The sequence below is a fragment of the Rhea pennata genome, chromosome 4, assembly GCF_028389875.1.
Source record: "Rhea pennata isolate bPtePen1 chromosome 4, bPtePen1.pri, whole genome shotgun sequence".
Lineage (NCBI taxonomy): Eukaryota > Metazoa > Chordata > Aves > Rheiformes > Rheidae > Rhea > Rhea pennata.
In genome coordinates, this window is record NC_084666.1 from 2,195,424 (window position 1) to 2,216,879 (window position 21,456).

General features: G+C 48.7%; 1 protein-coding gene across 1 annotated transcript; it reads left to right on the forward strand.

Moving 5' to 3' along the window:
- The first annotated feature begins 142 nt into the window (after positions 1-142).
- Positions 143-14,410, forward strand: CCT7 (chaperonin containing TCP1 subunit 7). Its single transcript, XM_062574931.1, has 12 exons — positions 143-221; positions 2,015-2,168; positions 3,647-3,753; positions 4,204-4,329; positions 5,321-5,373; positions 6,455-6,626; positions 8,277-8,441; positions 9,853-10,041; positions 10,740-10,837; positions 11,530-11,662; positions 12,716-12,922; positions 13,786-14,410. The coding sequence occupies exons 1-12, from the start codon at positions 216-218 to the stop codon at positions 14,008-14,010; spliced, it is 1,635 nt and encodes a 544-aa protein (XP_062430915.1). The 5' UTR covers positions 143-215; the 3' UTR covers positions 14,011-14,410.
- The last annotated feature ends 7,046 nt before the right edge of the window (positions 14,411-21,456 follow it).

A 21,456-nucleotide genomic window follows, 5' to 3' on the forward strand; every position in this document is an offset into this window, starting at 1 on the left:
GACCGCTGCAGGCCGCTGCACGTCACTGCCTCTCTATGGTTTCTCGCGAATGAAGGGAGTTCGCCGGGGAGGCTCTGCCTCCGGCCCAACCATAGAGCGCGGCCGGAAGCGGTTACCTAGCAACGCTCTCTTCCCCTCCCGCCGATCGGGAAGCTTCTGGGCGGGCGCGGTGCATTGCGGGAGAGGGAACCGACTGCGCCGGGGGAGCCGCCAAGATGATGGTGAGTGGCGGCCGCCTCATCCGCCGCCATCCTCGCCCCTCCGCCCGGGAGCGGCCTCCTGGGCCGCCGCCGGGGGCCGTTGCTGGTGGGGGTTGTAGCGGAGGCGGCGCTGTCGCCGGGGCTCGCGGCGGCGGGCGGCCGTGAGGGGACAAGTCGGGTGCCCGTAGTGGGACTACAGCTCCCGTGAGGCCTTGCGCGGTGGGCGCAGCGGCTGGAAGGGAGCGGGCGCGCGGGGCGTGCCGGGAGGTGTAGTCCCGCTGCGCCTGAGGGGGGGGGGGTGGCGTCCCTGCTCTGGGGACCCGCGCCGGCGGCTCGCACCGCGGGTGGTTAACCCGAGCGGGCGGGACGTGGTGCCCCGGAGCCCCAGCGCGGGGTCTCGGCTCCGTCTCCCAGCTGCGGGGCGCATTGGGACCCCCCCCGGCCCCACTGCCCCCCCCCCCCCACCGCGGTGCTGCCGCGCCTGGCTCTCCCTTGGGCTCAGTCCTGTCTGCTGCGTGCAGGCCGCTGCTGTGACCGGGGTGGGAAGACGCGATGCTTTCTCGAGATCTTTCCAGACTTAGATAGCTCTGGCGGCGCCGCTCGCACCCGTCTTCCGCTCGCCCCTCAAACCCTTGTCGCGCCTCAGCGCAGCAGTCGTCGTGCGGCTTTGCTCTTTGTCTGCGGGCGGTTGTTACAAGCTACGTGCCTAAAAACTTTGCCTTCGTTTGGGTTTTGAGCTTTAAGGTGCGTTTGGTCTGTTCTCCAGAAATCTGAAAGGGGTTGATGCACTCTTGCAGCACAGCGAAAAGCTGTTCGCTGTGGTACTCAATCTTCTGGGCTCTGCCTGTGTTGCTAAGCTGTATCCAACACAGTTTACTGTCGCGCAGGTGTAATCACTTGAGTTCATCTGCCCTGTTTCCTCTGTGAGTGGGCATCCTTGGGGTAGCTTGGACTGTGATCTTAGAGCTAATAGAGAAAGGGCTCTTGTGCCTGTCCTGCTGAACTTCTTAGGAGACTTGAGTAGGAGACAGAGACTGAAGTAGCTGATCTGGGTTTAGCACTTGTGCAGTTCCCTGCTGCCTCTAATTATTATACATACTGCCTTTTATAGCGTAGAGATGCAGTGCAGCACAGCAGTTAGACACTCCCTGAGCTATATGATAGTGAAAGAAGCGCAGTTGTTTTGTGGACAGTTACAAGACAGTCCCAGGGCATATAAAACAGAAGCAGTTGGATAAATTCCAATTATGTTATAGCAGCAAGTGAAGCTTTGCCTTGGAGCAGTGGGTGACAGAAAGCAGTTTGATTATGTGCGTAACACTTTCTATGCAAAGGTGAACCTTCAACCTGTCATTGAGAAATGCTCTAATAAATTTCCTCTGTGAAGGTGCAGGAGTTTAGCCAAGATAAAACTTAAACATGGAATGATTCAGAATTGGAAATAAACTTTTAGAGTGTTCAAATGAGAAATTTGTGCAACAGTGCCAGCCTGTGGCCTTCTGTCTCAGGTCTTCCAGTAGACAGTCTTGCTTTGAAGCTCTAGTTAAGTTAGTAGGCTCAGTAAAGCAAGATGTTTAGAGGTTGGGACTTTTTGGGTTTTTTTGTTTTGTTTTGTTTTTGCCATAAGGCTTTTAAGGAGACTGTAGTTTTTGGTCTTGGAAGTGAGGGATCTGTTATGTAGCTAGTTTCTTGCATAAGGGAAAAATGCCTTTCTGCATAATGGTAACTTGCTGGACCGTGTGCAGCGTTAGTGCTGGGCTCTCTGCAGACTGTTGAGATTGAATTTATAGCTCTGCTGTGGTTTCTCTCTTCAGCCAACACCAGTTATCCTGCTGAAGGAGGGCACGGACACCTCGCAGGGAATTCCCCAGCTCGTCAGTAACATCAATGCCTGCCAGGTTATCGCAGAGGCTGTGCGTACTACCCTTGGACCCAGGGGCATGGACAAGCTCATTGTGGACGACAGAGGTAAGTGCTGGATGATGGACTTTCATGGCTATGTTGAAACATGACTTAGAAATAATATCTAAGTGTAAAGCACACTGCCAGCATGTGTTTTTTACAGCTAGAGGCTAAAGTGTGCACAATGCAGACAAGCTGACTTGGACCTCCTCCTGTTAATGGGAGTTCTGTAATGTAACTTGCTTTATATCTTCATACTGATTCAACTAGCATTTGCATTTACACAGACTTCAACTTCCTTGCCCCATGCTAGTCTCAACTCTCATAATACAGAAGTTCAGCTTCTGTGTCAATGTTCGGTTTAAAACCTAGACTCCAGCCACAGTAATGAAGAAAAATGGACAGAGCTACTTGAGGAAATGCCTGTCAGTTACCTACAAGACTGGGTAAAGGTAGCTGGATTCTTCTGTGTGATGTTAGATAGATCTAGGGTTAGCATATTTGAAAGTCTGCGCCAGAAAGGAGAAAGGGTGTTTTGAACCTGGTCCTCGGGCATCCTTGACCATCTGTCTCTTTCTAGGTTTGTTTTAAGATGAGGCTTATAACATGTGTGGAGTTACTCAGCTCTTGGTAGACTGAGTGTGAGGTCAGTGGAAGTTAGTGAGTTGATGTTTTTGTATAACCTGGGGATGATTGCCAGCCCACTCTGAAAAGGATTGTATTAAGTCACCAAACTAATTTCTGGCATTTTGTTACTGTTGTGTTAGAATTTTCCTTGTATTGCAGGTCTTACTGGTAAAAGTAATTATTTATTTTAATAAGGATCACTGATTTTTTTTTTTAGCTTACTTCAATCCTGTTGATTTCTAGCATTTTTCTGTCAAGTGTTAGATTAACCCCCCCCCCCAATATTCTAATCTGTATAGGGAGGCTATTGAGAAATAAAAGGAGGTGAATGTAAAGCCAGTGTTACGAATATGAATATGCACTTAGACTTCACTTGATCTGCTCCAAAAGTGGAGTAAAAAGACACTGCTAATGCAATGAAAGATCCTTCTTAGAGCCCTTCTGTGAAACAGCTGTTCTGGGCTCCTCTCCATGGAGATGGCCCTTTACTTTCCTTTTCATCTGCTTAGCAGTTTTGTATCTTTCTAAATGTAGGAATGTGTTTAAAATATTGCAGTTATTGTTTTCTAAATCACACAGGGAAAAAACGCTATTTTGGCTGAAGAAAATAAGACTTCTAAGTGGCAGTTTGGGATGAGAGCCCGTGGTGGTTGAAGCATGACAAAACTCACGTGGAGTTGCTGGATCAGGGCTCGATCAGGGAAATGTTCTAGCCTATTAAAAGCTTGGCGCTGCAGTTGACCTGCAAGGCAAAACAGAGAAGTACAGTTAGGCTGACTGGTCCGAAATTACTGTTGTGTTACTTAAAATCTCACTGAAGCCTGGAAAGCTTCCTTGCGTTCTGGGGTTGCCCTTTTCCAGTGGGTTAGGGCTTTATTCAAGAACTGTTGAGCTTGACTTTCTTTTCTAAATTGCAGGCAAAGCCACTATATCTAATGATGGTGCCACTATCCTGAAGCTCCTTGATGTTGTCCATCCAGCTGCAAAAACATTAGTGGACATTGCCAAATCCCAGGATGCAGAGGTAGGAGGGTAATCTAGCTGTACTCAGAGGTGTAGAGTGCAGCAGCAGCCTTGCTCTTGTTGATGGTGGTGTGCCCTTTATGCCAGTGGTGGGGGGAGACCTTGTGGAGTGCCTGTGTTTAGCCTGTTTTTTTAGTTTTATTTTATTTTTTAAAAAGTGCTTTCACCTCATTAATTTTCAGATCTTTTAAGCTGTTTCAAATAGATTTGATAAGGGAGTTAGGAAGTTTCGAACCTGTAAAGTTCACATTTCTTGAATGTAGGTGACGGATGAAAGGGACGTAGTATGAACCCCATCATTTCTTAACCACTAAAGAATGCAGCTGCAAGTATGTGAGCAGAGAAAGTCATCAAATTTGATTTCCTATGGAAGCCCTTGTGTGTTTTTGAAGCTGTTATCACAGCACTTTTGCGGTGTACAAGTGGCGCAGAGTGTTTCATGTCTGTGCAGGTTGGTGATGGTACCACATCCGTAACTCTGCTTGCTGCTGAGTTCCTGAAACAGGTGAAGCCCTACGTGGAGGAAGGCCTTCATCCTCAAATCATCATCCGTGCCTTCCGGACTGCAACGCAGCTGGTAAGGAAACGCGGCTCGTAGAGGAGAGAGGGCTCTCCTGATCCTTCAGAGTTGAGAGGTGTATTGGGTGCAATGAGAACGTCTGAGGAGAGCAGTTCTGTACCAGCAGAGGAGAATACAATGTTACTTCCAGGAAAAAATTGTTTCTGAGGTAGGGTGGGAGGGAAAGGGTGGCAGTAACAGTCTCCTGGCGTACTGCTGCAAACATCACTTGACTACTTTGGTGTTAGCAAGCTGTTATTACCAGCATACCTCCTGAACATTGTGGTATGTTTTTTTTTTTTTTTTTTTTTTTTTTTTCTTCTCCAAGGAAGAATGGATAGGTGGAAAAATTAATTTCCCTTTCTGCTGATCTTTGTTACTCCTTGGTAAACCTTATGTCTGCTAAAGCACATCAGTCCCATTAAGCTGGAACCTCTTCTGGAGGTTATCTCCCTTAATAGCCTTTTTCTTAGTCTTGGTTATAATGCCTTACTGCACGTGAGAGACCTGAGTGAGAAGACTCTTAAATATGCAAAGGCAACACTTCAGAATCCAATCTGAGGTTGTTAATTTTTTTTTTTTTTATGGTATGAAAGAGAAGAATACTCTTAATGTAGTGCTGTGTGAATGAGAAAACATTACAACAGTTGGAGCCCATGGGATTTTTGCTTTAATAAGAGCAGTGGTTGCATGTAAATGTGTTTGGACTGTACCAGCTGCTGCTTTTGGTTATCTTGTATGTCCGTAGATCTGGTCCCCCAGATCTCTGCAGAAAGCAGAAGAGCTGATTTGAGCCTTTTTGAGTCTTGTGTGTTTGCTAAAGTGCATGTGTGTGTGGTAGGTGTTCTGTTGATTTTGTTTTAACAATTGCTGTACTGGAAGCAGTGGAATAACTTAAATGCTTCAAGTTGTGAGTAAAAGATAAGGTAAAATACAAAATGAAAAGTTGGGATCTGATCGATTTAAAACTTTGAGTCATTAATCCAGCTGTTGGCTTGTGTTTTGACAGGCTGTAAACAAGATCAAAGACATTGCTGTTACAGTGAAGAAGGAAGATAAAGAGTAAGCTCCTGTCTGGGTCTGTGGCTGTGTGGGTAGACGGGCTTCATTTCTTTGCTGTGAAAGTGTTTCCAACCTCTGATACGGCTCAGGTTGAGGACTCTAGGTCGGGAGAGCAGCTGTGGCCCTGTATCAGGGTTTTTCTTTGACTTCTGGAATTTGTTGCCCCTCCTGGGAAGATGCTGTGTTCTTTCTTTGGCTGCCACTACAGTGAAATATGTAGGCCAGTGTTTGCCAGTGCACATGGAGGAAATGAGGTACCAAAATAAGTGGCCTGATTTCTTTTTTTCCCAGTGATGGTGGAAGCTTGCAGTTTCTGCTGAAATCAGTGGCAGTGTTAAGTGCTTGGCAGTGTTCTGGAAATCAGATCAGGAAGTCGGATCACTTTGTAGCTCAGTTGAGTACATGAAGTTAGATAGCTAATAGCAATAATGAATTCATCTGTTGAAATGAGATGAAAATACCAGAGTGTTTCTCCCTACATTTTAAGCTCTTGTCTTCTTTGTCTGACCCTACTAATATCTCTAGTGAAACTTCAAGTTGAACTACATGGCAGTCCCAAATGAGCCATAATGATTTATTTTTTGTACTGTCTTACAAAGCAGAATACAGTAGTTCTCATGGTAACAGTAACCAGGATAGTGACTCTGGTGGTAGAGCGTAGGAGTGGGATCCAGGTCCCACTGCCAGCTGTCCTGGTTCTGATTCTCACCTGCTTTGTCATGACATGAGTTCCCATTTTAGAGAATATGTCACCTTTAGAGGCATTCCAAACTTCTTACTGCCTTTGAATGAAGATGTGGATGCTGAGCCTTGCTGTGTTGGTCGGTCTGTGATGTCTAAAAGCCAACCGACCTCATCAGTGCTAGTCTGATGTTCAGTCTCTAAAATGGGAAAGTTTGCTCTGACAGTCTGGGTTTGACTTCTGCGTGCCTTGCTTTTCCCACTGACAAAGACTGATCCTTGCATCAGAGAGTCAATCATATTGTACACAACGTTTTATGAGCTTGTAAAAAGAATTGTCATGTGAGCAAGACCTTTCTTTCTTTCTTTCTTTCTTTTTTCCTCCTCTCCCTTTTCACAGTGAGCAGAGAAGCCTGCTGGAGAAGTGTGCGGCCACAGCCTTGAGCTCCAAGCTGATATCCCAGAGCAAGGAGTTTTTTTCCAAGATGGTTGTAGATGCTGTCATGATGTTAGATGACTTGTTACAACTCAAAATGATTGGAATAAAGAAGGTGCAAGGAGGTGCTCTGGAAGTAAGTTTCGCCAGAGCCTGTCTTGAAGGGATAGGAGAATCCATTATAGCTCCTTTGTGGGTTGACACTAGCAGAAGTGCAGCCCAACATGATAATGTTTGTTAGAAAATTACCAAGGGAAAAGAAAGCTGTTGAAAAGAGGAAAAGTAGATAGGGCTGGATTTTATTTTTCTGTAGATGAAGGATTTTTTTTTATTTATTTTTTTTTTTTGAGCCACACACATTATATATTTCTGCCCTCTGGATTGGATGTTGTTACTGATGCAACTTCCATTTTTATCTGTGCAAATAGTGAAATAGTTCTGATGTTAGTTGGTAGGGACTCTTTGTTACTTCTGGAAGCAGAACTGTATGGTCTTACTCATGAGCACAGGGCTGGGAAAACTGCAAAGGACGTATTACGAAGGAGTTAAGGTGGTGGGCAGGATGGATGGACTAAGTGGTTTATTGCTGTAATACCAGAATACCTGTCATACGGAGGACTGCATGCAGGTGTTTGGTAGGAAGTTGCTTTGGGGCTGTGATAGAGCTGGTGTGTCCATTCTCTCTCTTGCCTGTATCCTGTTTAGGTTTGTAGGTTTGGCTGATTGCTGGGCATGTTTCTGCTAAAAAAGCAAGGCTGCCATAGTACCTCACAGAATTATTATTCTGTGGCTGTTGCTATCTGTAAACACTTCAGACAAGCATTTTCGTTGAGGCATTGTAATTATGCCATTATCTTGTCCAGACAAGTGATTTAGTGAACTAGAAATGTTGGAATGTTTCAGCATGTGTGTGTGCGTTGTGTGTTTTTTTTTTGTTTTGTTTGTTTGTTTTTCTTTCTTTCTTTCTTTCTCCTGTAGAGTCTGGGCCTGTTGGTACTTTGAGGCTTGCAGGAACTGTCCCCTTGTGGAGGGAGGTGTCTCCCATCCTAGATGAAAGCTGTTGTCCTCCTGGTTTTGTCCTTGTGTTCAGCCTTTAGCAGTTACAGAGAGCTTGTCTGTAAGGACTTGGAGAGCATTATCCGGATGGGGTAAATCTAGCATACTGCTGCTTAGGGCTGGCTTATAGATGCAGGGTCATCTCACGCTATCAGCTAGAGAAAGTCTGTGCTTTTCCTAGCTGATGGGGGTCAAACTACAGCTACTTCTCTAGGCTTAGCTGGCCTGGCAGAGCTTGTGAGATCAGAAATATGGATGCAATTTCTCTCCCAGCCACAAAATCAGTAAGTTCACGTTAGGGGGCAGTGTTGAGCACGGCAGGTCTGCTGCAGGAGACTTCCCAGGGATGGTGATGAAGTCTGTAAAACAAACCAGGGCAAAAAAAAAAAAGGCTGTGGATGAGAAATATCCATCTTCAAAGGCAGAAATGGGAAAGACAGAGAGAACAGATGGTTTCATGCCTTGATCTTGAGATTGTGTATAGCATCTTTCACTGCAGTGTTCTGAGGGGTAGAAAGGAAATGAGAGGCTGGTATTGTGAACAGAGGAAAGGATGTTTGCTGCTTATTTTCTTCTAAAGTGGGTTAATCAAAAAAGACAGCTCTTGGTGAGTAAATAGCACAGTGCTTTGTAAATGAGGACTCTGAACCAGGGAGTCTCCTGTGGGAGTTATTAACCCTGTTGAAGAAACCTGAGGTGACTGAGCTTAATGCAAATCCCTATTTTGAAGGATTCTCAGCTGGTGGCTGGAGTCGCCTTCAAGAAGACGTTCTCATATGCTGGGTTTGAAATGCAACCCAAGAAGTACCAGTCTCCCAAGATCGCCCTGCTGAATGTGGAGCTGGAGCTCAAAGCTGAGAAGGACAACGCTGAAGTCAGAGTAAACACAGTGGAGGTGAGAACCAAAAGGAGCTTGGAGCTATAAACAGCAGCTTGTCTACTGTGCTGCTTGCTGACAGCCTCTAAGACCTGCAGTGGAAGGAAGTGTGTCCTGCTGTTCTGGAGGGCAGCAGGATTCCTGTCTAACTCCTTTTGCTCTGGGTCTCTCTTATGGTGGGTTGGAGAGCTGGTTAGGTACTTCTAGGGTGATACTTTCCCTTGATTGGAATCCTCCTTGCCCCATCTTGGTTGTCAGTCTTCAGTGGTGTCCTGATGCTGTGCCCATTCCAGTTTCCTGTGCCCACAAGATGTGATGACTGCTTGAGAGCCAGGGGAATAAATGTCACCAGGGAGTCAGTTGTCTGCTCATTTGCACATCCTTCCCTCCTGAAACTGCCTGCTGGGTTATACATTCTTCCCTCAGGCTAGCCAGTAACACTTTGCATTACAGTGCAGGTGCAGCAGGTTTAGGGCATGGTTCTGCACTGTCATCGTGCCAGGATAAATTGTGAGCAATGATGATAGTCAAATGGTGACTTCATTACGCCCAGTAAGTGACCTCCCAGGGAAATCCTACTAAGTAGTGCTTTAAATGCTGATGAAATGTTAATCCTGTGCTTATTTAAGCAAACAAGATAGCCATTCAGACACTAGTTCTCCTTTCATCTTGTTAAAATACCTTTCTGAAATCGTGGTCACTCTACTGCCCTCTTTCTTAAGTAGTATTAGGGAAGAGAATCTGAAATTCCCAGTGTCATGATGCTGCCTGTGTTTGGCTCCCACAGTAACTGTGGTGCCTAAAGATTCCCAGGTGCTTTGCTTTGGGGTCTCGGGTCTTGCTGTGACCTCAGTAGTTGTTTCTGTGAAGTTCTTCGCTCTGCCCTGGTGAACGTGATGGACTTTTCTTCTGTTGTAACTAATTGTGTAGCTTTGCTGTATGCTACTGAAAGCTTTTGCAGGCAGCTGTGGCTGTTTCACTGACAGCTAGAATTCAGCTGGCTTGTGTGCATGGCTTATTGGAAAAGCGTGAGATTGCTCGATATTTTTATTTTTTCTTTGTGATAGATGCTGTTCCTCCACTGTAGCATCTAGGCACGGTTTCTGTAAGCTCTTCTCGGACATTGGCATAATCATTTCTCTTCTCTTATTACCTCTCTTCTGAGCTGTCACTGCCTTTCTGTCAGTTCATCTAGCCCCTTTATCTACTCGATGTAGCTGCTGGAAGCATTTTAACAGACTTGGTTCTTTGTTATGAAAGAGAGTGACCTAAAATTGGCTATGAGTATTGGAAGCAGTTGTCTGCCAGCGCTGCATGGCACAGCGTCACCGCTGCCTTTGTTTTAGAAGAGCTCTGCCTTTGCAGGCACTGTGGTGTGGCGTCTGCAATCCTTTGTAACGTGAGTACGTTTCTCTCTTGGCCTTGCTAGGATTACCAGGCCATTGTGGATGCCGAATGGAACATCTTATATGACAAACTAGACAAAATCCACAAGTCAGGAGCCAAAGTTGTCCTGTCCAAACTTCCTATTGGTGATGTGGCTACTCAGTACTTTGCAGACAGAGACATGTTTTGTGCTGGTCGTGTTCCGGAAGAAGATCTCAAGAGAACTATGATGGTGAGCCGCTTTGTTTTTTTGAATAAAGAGTTTTAGATTCATCTTGAATGGTACCAGGCTGATCAGATCATTCCCAAAACAGGACAACAGTTGGTGACTGAACACAGTTCTTTATGTAAAAAATTCATAAAATATGAAAGTTTAAAAGTTACATATGTGTTTTTTTTTTTTGGGGGGGGTCTTCTTTTGGCAATGCAGTTATTAAGTTCCTGTGTACTGACAGAGCCGCTCCTTGGTGAAATGAGGAATCAAAATCTAATTGCATCTGTGCTGCTTTTATGGCTCTACAATGTTATAATATATTTAGAGGACTGTACATTTGGGCTTATTTTCCCTAGTTCTTACCTATTCTCTCGGGTGATTTTTTTTTTCGTAAGCTTTCTTTGTGTAGCCACTGGATTCTGTAGAGCTATGACTCAGCACTTAGAGGCATAATCTTACTTTGCTCTTGAGGATTGTTTCTGATGTTGCTAGCCTGCCCAGATACCTGAGATGGGAGGAAGGTACAAGTGTGTTTTTTTTCCTGTTTGTTTTTTTGTTTGTTTTTCCTTCTTTTCTTCTCCTCCCCTGAACATGGCCTGCAGTGTGATTTTTGCATCAGCTAAAAGGCTGGACCGTCTCTGCGGATTGGGAGCCTGCTAGGCAGATCTGTCTGGTTTGCGAGTGTCGGTAAAGCTCTGTTTTATCTTTCTGTGCAGGCCTGTGGCGGTTCCATCCAGACTAGTGTCAATGCCCTGTCGGATGATGTGCTAGGCCGATGTGAAGTGTTTGAGGAGGCTCAGATTGGAGGAGATAGGTAAATACACTGTAGCTGTGAACCTTCAGTCCTTTGTAAGCGCTCTAATGTTAGTTTGAAAGGTCACCTGCTAGAAAGTCAGGATCTAAGTGCTAGCAGGTTTGAGCGTTTCAAGGTGATGGCTTGCACAAGACTGCAGCATTGCTCTTGTGCCCTCCATGTTTGTAAGCAGAAGCAAACTTTCATTTGAATCTTATTTCTCCTGTGTGCTTTAATTTATTTATTCCCCAGTGCCTCGTAGAATACATTTCATTCATGATCTAGTCAACCCCAAAAGGTGTTCCTGGCATTTGTCTAATATCCTGCAGTGAAACTTTATTATCGGTGCAAATGAAGCTGGGTACTGTATAATGGGGTTCCTCCATGTTGCTGAAAGAGAAATCCTCTTTGGAGCCATCTCCTAACATCTGCTGTATTCCTGCTAAGTGAAAATGAGAGCACTGGTTTAGTGTAAAGCCTTATAAGCAGAAAAATCCCTAATTTTTCCTGGATCAACTTGTATTTCACTTGTACATTACCTGGCTGAGCACATTCTTGACTTAAGATCTGATAGAGTTGCTGTACAGGATGAAACAGCTGCATTCATGCATCTGGTTTGCAAAGAATCTCTCTATTTCCATACTGCAAAGCATGTTCAGAAGCAGCACAGCCTCCCAGTCACCTTGACCCCTCTTCTGTTGTGCCGTTGGCAGGTACAACTTCTTCACAGGCTGCCCAAAGGCAAAGACTTGCACGATAATCCTGCGAGGGGGTGCAGAGCAGTTCATGGAAGAGACTGAACGGTCCCTGCATGATGCCATCATGATAGTCAGGAGAGCAATCAAGGTAAGGACCACAAGAGTTAATTGCCCAGCTGTGTTGGCCTGCTGTTGGGGTTCTTGGTTGGACGTGACACAGATGTAAGTCATTGCAGCAACATTATTGCACATCAGTATCTGATGTCTCTCTTGGAGATACCCTGGCTTCTCAGTGTGTGGAGTGCCCAGAAGGGCAGTGTCCAACTGATAAATTCATGTGCTCTTCCTTGGCCAAAGTAGCATTGTCTCTTTAAAGCCAGCTGCTCTCCAGACATGCCTGATGTTGTCGTCTTTAGCACAGTCATAACTTATGTGCCCTTGCTGGGTGGTGGTGTGTACCGTGAACGCCCTCATTTTAAAGAGCGACGGTATCTTTTGGGTGCGCGAAGTAGCTGTTCAGTAGTTTTGGATAACAAGGTTGCATTCTCCAAGGGCCGAGTGTAACTGTGTGTTATGCTTGTGGAGTTACTGATCCTGTGTGTTGGATGCTGTGTAACTGCGAGCGTTTCTGGGTTAGGCACAATAATGTGTTAATGTGGCATTTTATGGTAAAAGGCGCTTTGTGGCTGAGTGCCCAGAGGGGGCGGGGATTTTTTTTTTTAATTTAAGAACTATTTTGTTTTTAGTAAGAACATCCTGATCTCTCTGCTGAAGCAAATAAGGAGCAGAAAATAGCTGGTAACAGAACTTGGCTGCTAAGGGGTGTTGCAAGTATCTTCATTTTGGATGCTTTGTGTAAGTGAGGGAAATCTATGCAGCACTTGAGAGGCTGTGGCTGGCCATCCCTTCCCTGATACAGCATTCCCAGACGACTGCTTTCTGTCTTGCACACAGTCCAAAAGAGCTAAGAGGCTACTCGAGGTTCTTGACCTGCTTCTGAAATTCCCAGCAAAGCTGGCAGGCAGGCCTAGTGAGGGTCAGCGGCCCCTGCTGCAGACTCTCCTGGGCCTCGCACGTCTGCGTCACCCAAAATGTGTAAGAACTCATGAGAAAGGACACGTCTCTGCTTTCCTGCTTCGCCGATACCAGCGGCACGGCTGTAGGGGGAGTCCTAATGGCCTGTTTTCCCTTTGTCTTTCAGAATGACTCGGTTGTTGCTGGTGGTGGTGCGATAGAGATGGAGCTTTCCAAATACCTCCGGGACTATTCCAGGACCATTCCCGGCAAACAGCAGCTGCTGATAGGTGCTTACGCTAAAGCCCTTGAGATCATTCCCCGCCAGCTATGTGATAACGCTGGCTTTGATGCCACCAACATACTGAACAAGCTCCGAGCCAAGCACGCGCAGGTGGGTCCCGGCCTTTGGACAGAGGGCTGTTGTGGTGAGCTGATAGCTTCTAGTTGTAGAGCCTTACTAATTCGGTGTTTAATTCAGCTGTAACCCGTGTTAGCCTTGTGTTTTCTTTGATTAAATGCTGTGTTTGGTTTTCAGATCAGTTCAGGCTTGCTGCAGGTTTCTAAAAAGAGATATGATTGCTTTCCCTTTGATCACAGCTGTTGGATGACTTTTTTTTTTTTTTTTTTTTTTTTTTTTTGATTTGCCTCTTAAAAATGCATCATTTGTCAGGAGGGAGGCTTCTATATTAAACATTAAAGTAATTAGAGTATGAAAGTCAGCTGAGCCATGTGTCTTTCAAATGAGCTGCAAACTGAGGCTCCTCATTGCTTGTGATCATGTCAGGTGTTGTGAAGTCTGTGCGTGTATGCACACGAAGTCCTCATTAAGGCAGTTAGAGGTTACACCCTGCTTTCCTGCTAGGGTCTCTTCTGTCAGAAGTGGCTGCAGCGTCGTGGGGTGACGCCTGCCACGTTTCACCTTGCAGACGATAGTGTAAGCAGTGTTGGGCTTAAAGCTCTTACGGGGGATGCTCTGAAATGAGTGTTGTATCTTGGGTCATGAGACCGCGCAGCTGTGGATGCGGTGAGGAGACCACAGGGAGGTCGAAGTCAATCCTCAAGCCTTCTTCAGCTTCTTTGTAAAATGGAGCGAACCCCCGAGTTTGCAAGGCTTGGAAGGTGCTGTTTGCAGACAGCTAAAGCTGCTTCTCATTCCCCTCACATATTCTTCCCATCTGCCTCTCCCAGCGTGTTTGCGTGGCCATAATGCCTCTGCCCTATAACTAGAACATCTTCCCTCCTCTCTTCTGCCAGGGAGGTATGTGGTATGGCGTGGACGTGAACAACGAGGACATCGCCGATAACTTCGAGGCCTGCGTGTGGGAGCCGGCCATCGTGCGCATCAACGCGCTGACAGCGGCCTCCGAGGCCGCCTGCCTCATCGTGTCCGTAGATGAAACCATCAAGAATCCCCGTTCCACGGTGGACGCTCCGCCCGGCGGACGGGGCCGGGGGCGAGGCAGACCCCACAACCACTGAGACCCCGGTTCTGAGTCAGTGTTGGGACAGGGTCTGGTGCTCTCCTCCAACGTGGAAATTGGAAAAGAATTGATCTCTGGCTTAATTAAGAGGCTGTTTACCGTATGGTCGTTTGAGGGCTTACAGGCAACCACTGGCCTTGTTTAATTAGAATCAAGTCTTGGCATTGGTAGCAGGAACCTCCTGTGAGATGCCCTGTCCCAACGTTTTCTACACAGCACTGATCCCCTGAGGCTCGTCTCTTGTCCTTCTGCTTGGAAGCTGCGCTGAACAGAGCAGTCTTCAACGCTGGCAGATAGTGCAGGGAGCGCCTGTGGGGCTTGGTTGTATTTATAATTTTCTTTTTTTTCTGGGCGTTTTGAACCCAGGCTCAAACACAATAAAATGTTTCAGTGGCGAAGTCGCTCTTTTGTATTCTCTACTGCTGGCTTCCCTTCCGCAGGTGCAACAGAGTCACGGTTGGAGAACTTCTTAAAATGGTCTCTGCTCCTTGAAAATCAGGCACTGCCCTGGGAAGTGGGACTGCCTCGTAGCAACCCGAGGTGTCCTGTGCTTCCAGGACAGATCACTTCTGTGCTTGTTAATATCTTGGAGCTGTTCGTGGTTGCTCAGTGGCTTTTTTTCCCCCCACTTTTGCTTAGCAGGCTGTTCGACTCTGGGCTTCTGTTTAATGGAAGTTGAGGGGAGCTGTTGGAGTTGTTCGGAGCTGTCTGGTCTCTTGGACCCCGTCTCGGATAACAAGGAGGGGATATGTGGGGCTGGTGGTGTCTCAATAACAGATCCTTGCACTTGTGGCTGGAGGCTTCTCTGTTGGAAAACTTTTTTTAGGGAATATAGGGAGACAGAGTGGCTCTAGGACTGGGCAGCCGCTCTGGAGGTGAGACTGGTAAGCTATGGGACAGCGTTACTGGAGGAGGGCAGAAAAAACAGATACCTGCTCTCAGCCCTTCGAGATCTCACTTAATTCCGCAAGTTGGTGGCCTGTTACGCTGCAAGACGTGTTGCTTCTGCTCTGCCTTACGAGCTACGGCCGCCTAAAGGCAGTAAGAGCCCTCTGCTGCAGGCGTAACGGCGTCCCAGTGCTTCCGTCGTGCGGCTACGCATCTCGTCCGATGGACTCGGGCACCTCGGCCTCGGTGGCCACCACAGCTAGAGCTGGTGGCGCGTCCCGAGGTGTGCAAAGGGGCTGACAGCAGGATGCGCTAGGGAGGGAGTTCGCAGCCCGCTGCTCCCGCTTCCTCGCTGAGTCCCGCTGCCTGGTCCGCGACGCTTTGAAAGGCTCTGGGCAAGCGAGCGGTTCCTCCTCCCCCAGCGTCGTGGATGTTTCCAGCAGCCGGAAAGGTGAGAAACAAGATGTCTGTGCTAACCCGAGGGTTGCAGGTTGCCGCCCCGGCAGCTCGCCTTGGCCTTGGCCTTGGCTCCAGCCCTAGTTGCTCCTGGAGACGATGCCGCCGCCGCGGCTGCTGACCTACATCCAGCTGCTGCCTTCTTAATGTAGCTCCCGGCGACACGGCCGGCTCTTCGGGCTCCTGCCCCTGACAAATTGCATGTCTCTCAGCCCACTTTGGGTTTGAAACCCGTATTATTATTTTTTATTATTTTTTTTACCCCTCACCAGCCTACTTTGGGGCTTTCCTGCAGCGTCTTCCAGCTTGGAGCTGCCCAATGCTCGTGCAGAGCTGGGCTGGGACTCGCACCGGAGGGGAGGGAAACCCGGGCAAGGCCTGAACGGGAAGCGTCCCGGGGCCTGGGCCTGCGTCCGTGAAACCCGGCTGGACGAGACGGAGCGAAGGACCCGGAGCCCCTCGCGCGGGAGCGACCGCGGAGCAGGAGGCGGCCGCGTCCACCCGCTGCGCTCGGCCCCAGCGATCCCGCGTCCTGGGGAGCGACCGACCCCGCGGGGTCGACCCTGCAGCTGGACGTGTCGCTCCGTCCCGCTGGCCAGGATTTAGCACATCCCACGGGCCGGAGCTGCGTCTTTTATTTGACGCCAAATTGCAAAATAGCTCTTTGCATGTTTTTTTTTTTTTTTTTAATTCTTAAATACACGTTGTTTACACTCGGCAAAGGTTCAAAGCAACAACATCAAAGTGCGTCTACAGGTGATAGTACCAACCAAAGTGCTAAAACGAGGGGCTCCCGTGGGGACCCGGTGCCTTCCCGGGGGGGCCCCGGCTGGTCCCCGCCGCCGGCCGCAACCCGGGGCCCCGCGCGCCTCCCGGGCCCTCGGGAGCGACCGATGGGGACGAGGGAAGAGGGAGGTTTGGTTCTCCAGACACTGGCACGTCGCTGCAAAAGACTAAAATAGACCTAGATTTATATAGAGTTAAAAAAATAACTTAGAAGGCAAACTTTCTGCCAGCCGGGGCCGCCGCGCGAGTGCCTCGGGGGTCATTTGCCGGGGCGCAGCTGGAGGAAACGCCACGAAGAAGAAGTGCTTTAGGGAAATGATTGCAATTTCGGGGTGAGTATATATATATGTATATATATATATATATATATATTTATTTCTCTATCTCTTTGCGGGGAGCGTGTCCTCTGATTATCTCTAAGCAAGTGTGGGCCGGTGGCCGTGGGCTCCCTCGCGCTCGCTGGAAGCGATCCCACCACCCTCCCAGACCATCGCGCCCTAGGCTGGGCCAGAAAAACTCCTCGTTTTACCGCTTCGGAGCATTTTTCCTCCCCCTGCTCTCCCCTTGCTGATAGGGAAAGCTCCACGAGGCATCGGGAATATCCCTGTATGAAGGGGGGGGCGGATCCTGGAGGTCTTCTCCTGGCGGTGGGAAGGGACAGCAAAGGGGCTTGTTTCTGTCCGACCCCCTCGTTAGCGTTACTCGGCACGAATTCCCAGGTGGTTTCGCTCAGCCTGAACCTGCGGGTTTTTAGCCCAAAATAACAAGCTTCTGTTTGTTTGTTTTAACCTGATTAGGAGCCTTTTGGAGGAGCTGAGGAAGGTGAGTGAGATGTGGCCTTGCACGTGCCTTGGGTGGCAGCTGGGACTGTGACACAAGACAAGAGGTGTTCTTTTTGTCTTTTTTTTCTTTCTTTTCTTTTCTTTTTTTTTTTTTTTTTTTTTTGCTATCTGCCTGGTTTGAAAACACTTTGGACTGGCCGAGTCCAGGGTCTCTCTTTCTGTCTTTGAAATATTCTATCCCTAATCCGCTCTGTGTGATGCTCCCCGGAGGGAGGCTGCCACGGCTCTCAGCTCCAGGCCATGCTAGGGAAAAATGGTCAAAAGATGTGAAAACCAGCTGCGCTTCAGCCCCTCTCCAATGCCTGCCCCTGCCCGACGTGCAGGACGTCAGCCCGAGCCCAAGAAATGCCCCTGGGTCCTCAGGGCTTGCGAGTGATGGATTAAGAACAAAGTCTTGAGAAAAGCAGATGGTGAAACGAAGCTTCGGGCTGAATTTGGCCTCGTGCCGCCAACCTGCCTCTGCTGGTGTTGTTCCTCTTGAAATCCTTGACTGGCAACCGACGCTGAAGAAATAAGGAAATCCTGCTAAAATTGGCCATGAAAAGCTTTGGGCAACCTCATGAGAAAAACACATCCATCAGAAACTGGTCCCCAAAACCTCACAAGAAGCAGCATCCCAGTAGGAACCAGTGTCTCCACTGGCTCCTTGTGGCTTCGGCAGTGGGTGCTGCCAGACGTCACGACAGCATGAGCGAAACCATCTCTTGGCAAATGCTTGCCTTTGGGCTGGGCATGTGGCATCGCGGCGTGGATTGTCATGGATAATCCCTGGTGTGGCTTCTCTGGTGTCCAGTATGGGGTTGAGCTTAGCTGCAGCAGACCCTTTGCTATGAGCACCCTCTTCAGATGCTCCATTTCACGTTGCTTCTGGAGGACTTGATATCTCTGTGCCTCTTCCCTCACCATTGAATTTGGCTAAAATCACCCCGCAGGTTTATAAGTTCTTGGGGAAGGAGACCGTACACAGAGTGTGAGCGTGTTGCTCTCATTTCCAGAGAAAATTGGGCTGAAACTCTCAGACTGAGCAGTGAATCCTATGGATACAGGGCAGCACCGGATGAACACCCGGATCTGGGCAGAAGGGAGGTTTCTACGGGCCACTCCAATCCCCTTACGACCATGCCAGTGGGACGGGGCCATCCTGGGACTCTGGATGGAAGGACACTGCCCGGCAGCTCATCTCGGCCTCTGCTCTCCTTGGGAGCTGGCAGGGAAGTGATCAACATGACATTTCAGCTGAAGAAACACAGCACCCTTAATGAGCTCGTTGCCACTAACAACGGGGCCAATTAAGAGGCACCGGGGAGGATAACTGGGGAGATACAGGGCCCTTATTGCTGCTGGCATCACTTGCATGTTGCTGAGCCTGTATCACTGTGTCAGAGCTGTGTGTGCTGCCCGGGCTCCTTTTTCTGAACTGACACCTTCAACCCTGGCCGAGCAGGAGGAAGGGACCAGCCTCGGCTGGTGGTGGTGCTGCACTCGTGCTACTGGAGCAGGGCCTTTTCCCAGGTGCTGGAGGAAAAGTTGACTTTGTCTGTTGAAGGATGGGCTTGCTTGGACCAGAGTCTGGTATGGAGGTGCATGGACCAGGCTGGCTTTCTGAATCAGCAGAAAAATAAGCCAGGTGTGTGTATGGGGGAAACCATTTTCTGCTCATTTAGTGAGCTTTCCTGCCCTTGGGACTGGTGCCAGTGTGCTTTTGGGCCAGCAGGCGAATTGGTCCCAGCCTCAGTCTGTACCACCAGGGATCCGCCCTGCAACACCAGCTCTGAGCGTTGCAGCAGCCCACTGCAGCCTCGCTAGGCAGCCAGGCACATGATTCATACTGAGCAAAACGGGGAAGAAAGAACATTTTTCTTCAATGCTTGGAAACCACTCACGGTCTTATTCCATTGTGCTGGATTTTTGGGGCAAAATACAGCTTAAATTTGCTTTTATCTAAGATGGAGGTTTGGCTTTGTTTTGGAGCGAAAGGCCAACGTCTGGGAGGCAGACAGCTCGGTCCAGTCTTGGAGCGGGCGCAGGGACACACCGTAAGAACCAAATTTGCGTGACACTGTCCCACCAGGGTCTACATACCCTCGTGGGGGAGAGGGGAGGACAACGAGAGAAGGTGTCACACACGGACGAGTCACACATCTATGGCTCCACGCCACCGCGATCACGAGCAGAAGCTTCCACTGACGACACAAACAGCTGCTCCGGCCTCGCTGACTAACAACAAATGCGTCTCCAAGAGTCCTCAACATCTTTCCCCCCACCCCGCATTTCCACTACCTCATCCTCATCTTCTCTGCAGCCCAGAGGAGAGATGGGAGCCGTGGCCAACTCTTGGCACCACGGGAGGGACAGGAACGTCCTTGAACTAGCAGCAAATCTGGCGCAGACACCTTCAGTCTTCAGACGAGGCTCTCCAACACGATAGTCTTTAAGCATAGTGTATAAACATGCTGAGTATGTAACTTCTTTCTTTAAAATCTTTTCTTTTTTTCTTTATGGAAATAAATACTTACTTTGTTTCTTTTAAGGTAATTTTGCAAGTCTCTGTGCAGGTGCAGAAGGGGATGTCCCCAAGCTGTAGCCTTCATGGCCGTGGGCTGCTCTCATGGGAAGGTGGAAGATGCGGCGCTCGGAGGCTGAGTGGTTTCCTTCTGGGGATTGCAGCTTTGCTCTGCTTTTTGCTGTTTTTTTTTTAACTCCTTTCTTGCTTTTCCCTGTAGATTTGTGCCCATCCCACTGTCCCTCCCAGCCCCAGGATGGAGGTAAGACATTGGCATCTAGCGAGGTTTCCACACATGGAGGCAAGGTTCCTCCTGGTGCTGCCCTCGGGGGCAATGGGACATGGGAGTTTCTTCAAGTGGCTTTTCAGGCTCCCACCAGCTGCAGTTTGGGCATACAGGGAGCAGCGTTCTCCAGAAAAGCTGCAGTCAGGGGCGGGGAGAGGCGGAAATGGAGATGCTTCAAATTGCAGGTTACAGCAAAGAAGCTGCATGTAACCCTACCCTGCTTTGGAGGAGGCAGCTTGGACAGGATGAGGGGTGGGTGAAATGGTCTTCTGAGATATTTGCTGCACTTGGAGACCCAGGAGATGCCTCCAGCCCACTCAGTAGCCCAGCTTGCTCTCCAGGAGCGAGGATTTAGGTGTTTTCTCTATTGGGGCTGTCAGCATGATGGAAGCCACTGAGGGCTCTCAAAGGACAAAATGTTTTGGGTTTGGATATCGATGCTGGAGGCCTTTGGGGCTGTTCCTGTGGTGCTCTGCACGGGGGAGCCCTGGGCTGAGGTCATGATATGGATGAGGAAGGTGTTACCAGGTCCAGCCGTGGCTCTTCTCTTCTGCCCAGGGTGCTCTCTCCAGCCCAGGGGATGCCTCATGACAACATTGTAGAGCCTGGAGGAAGAAGAGATGCCCCAGGAAAGGCTGATTCCTCACAGCAAGTGGATGTGCCACAGAATAGCTTCAGCTGGCTGACAGGCACCAAAACCTGGGGCAAAAGCCCAGAAAGTCCAGCGAGGAGGATGAATCCCCCCCAGATCTTCTTTTCCTCGTTGGCTCTTCTCAGCTGGGTGTGTTGGGGCCAAGCACGTGTGGTTGGATCAGACGCTCGCTCCTCCCCAACAGCACTGAGTTTCGGGGGTTGTGTTTAAGGCTGGTGTGTCCCTGCTGCTGGCAGTGCTGTCATGGGGTCCCCCATAGCCTGGAGGGCCTCCTGGCATCATCATCATGGGATGGAGGATGGAAACATTTGAACCTGCTGGATGCCTGTCAAGGGCCTTTTCCTTTGGAAAAAGAAGGAGAGTGTGGGGAAGGGCGACTTCCCTCCAGGAACAAGGTAGCCAAAGGGAAAAATAAGATAAATAAAAAGCCATGGTTGTAGATAAGGGATCTGCTGTTCAACACAGTGGGTTGGGGAAAGAAGCAGCTTTGGGTTTTGGAATAATTTGGCCAGGATTTTTCCTCCTTCCTGCTTGGGATGGACTAGGAGGTGGCTGAACATCACTGTTGTGAGTAGTGACACTCCCCTCTCACACGTTTTCTTCTGTCCATGCAAGTCCCTCTCTCAGCATGGGACAATCCATTCTGGAGGGGATGTGAGCTGAAGGTGGACATTCATGAAGACAGAAGCATTACCCGTGTTTCCTGGTGGACAATGGGTTTTTCTGGAGATGGTTTATTGCCTTAATAGGAAGGGTTGGGTGGAGAGGAGGTGAGGCTGGAGACCTCTGGAAGAGCAACCATCTCTCCTGGTGCCAGCTGGTTCCTGCAGTCCCTGAAATGGAGGTCTACAGTTTATGGTTGTGCTGTCATGGCTGCTGGTTTCTGGGCAGTAGTAACTCATGTTTGGGTGCCCCCTTTTTTTCTTTCTTTCTTTCTCTTTCTTTTTTTTCTTTTTCTTTTTTTTTTTTTTTTTAAAGAGGTAAATAAGAAGAAATCTATGGGAAAATCTGCAGAAATGCTGGGTATTATT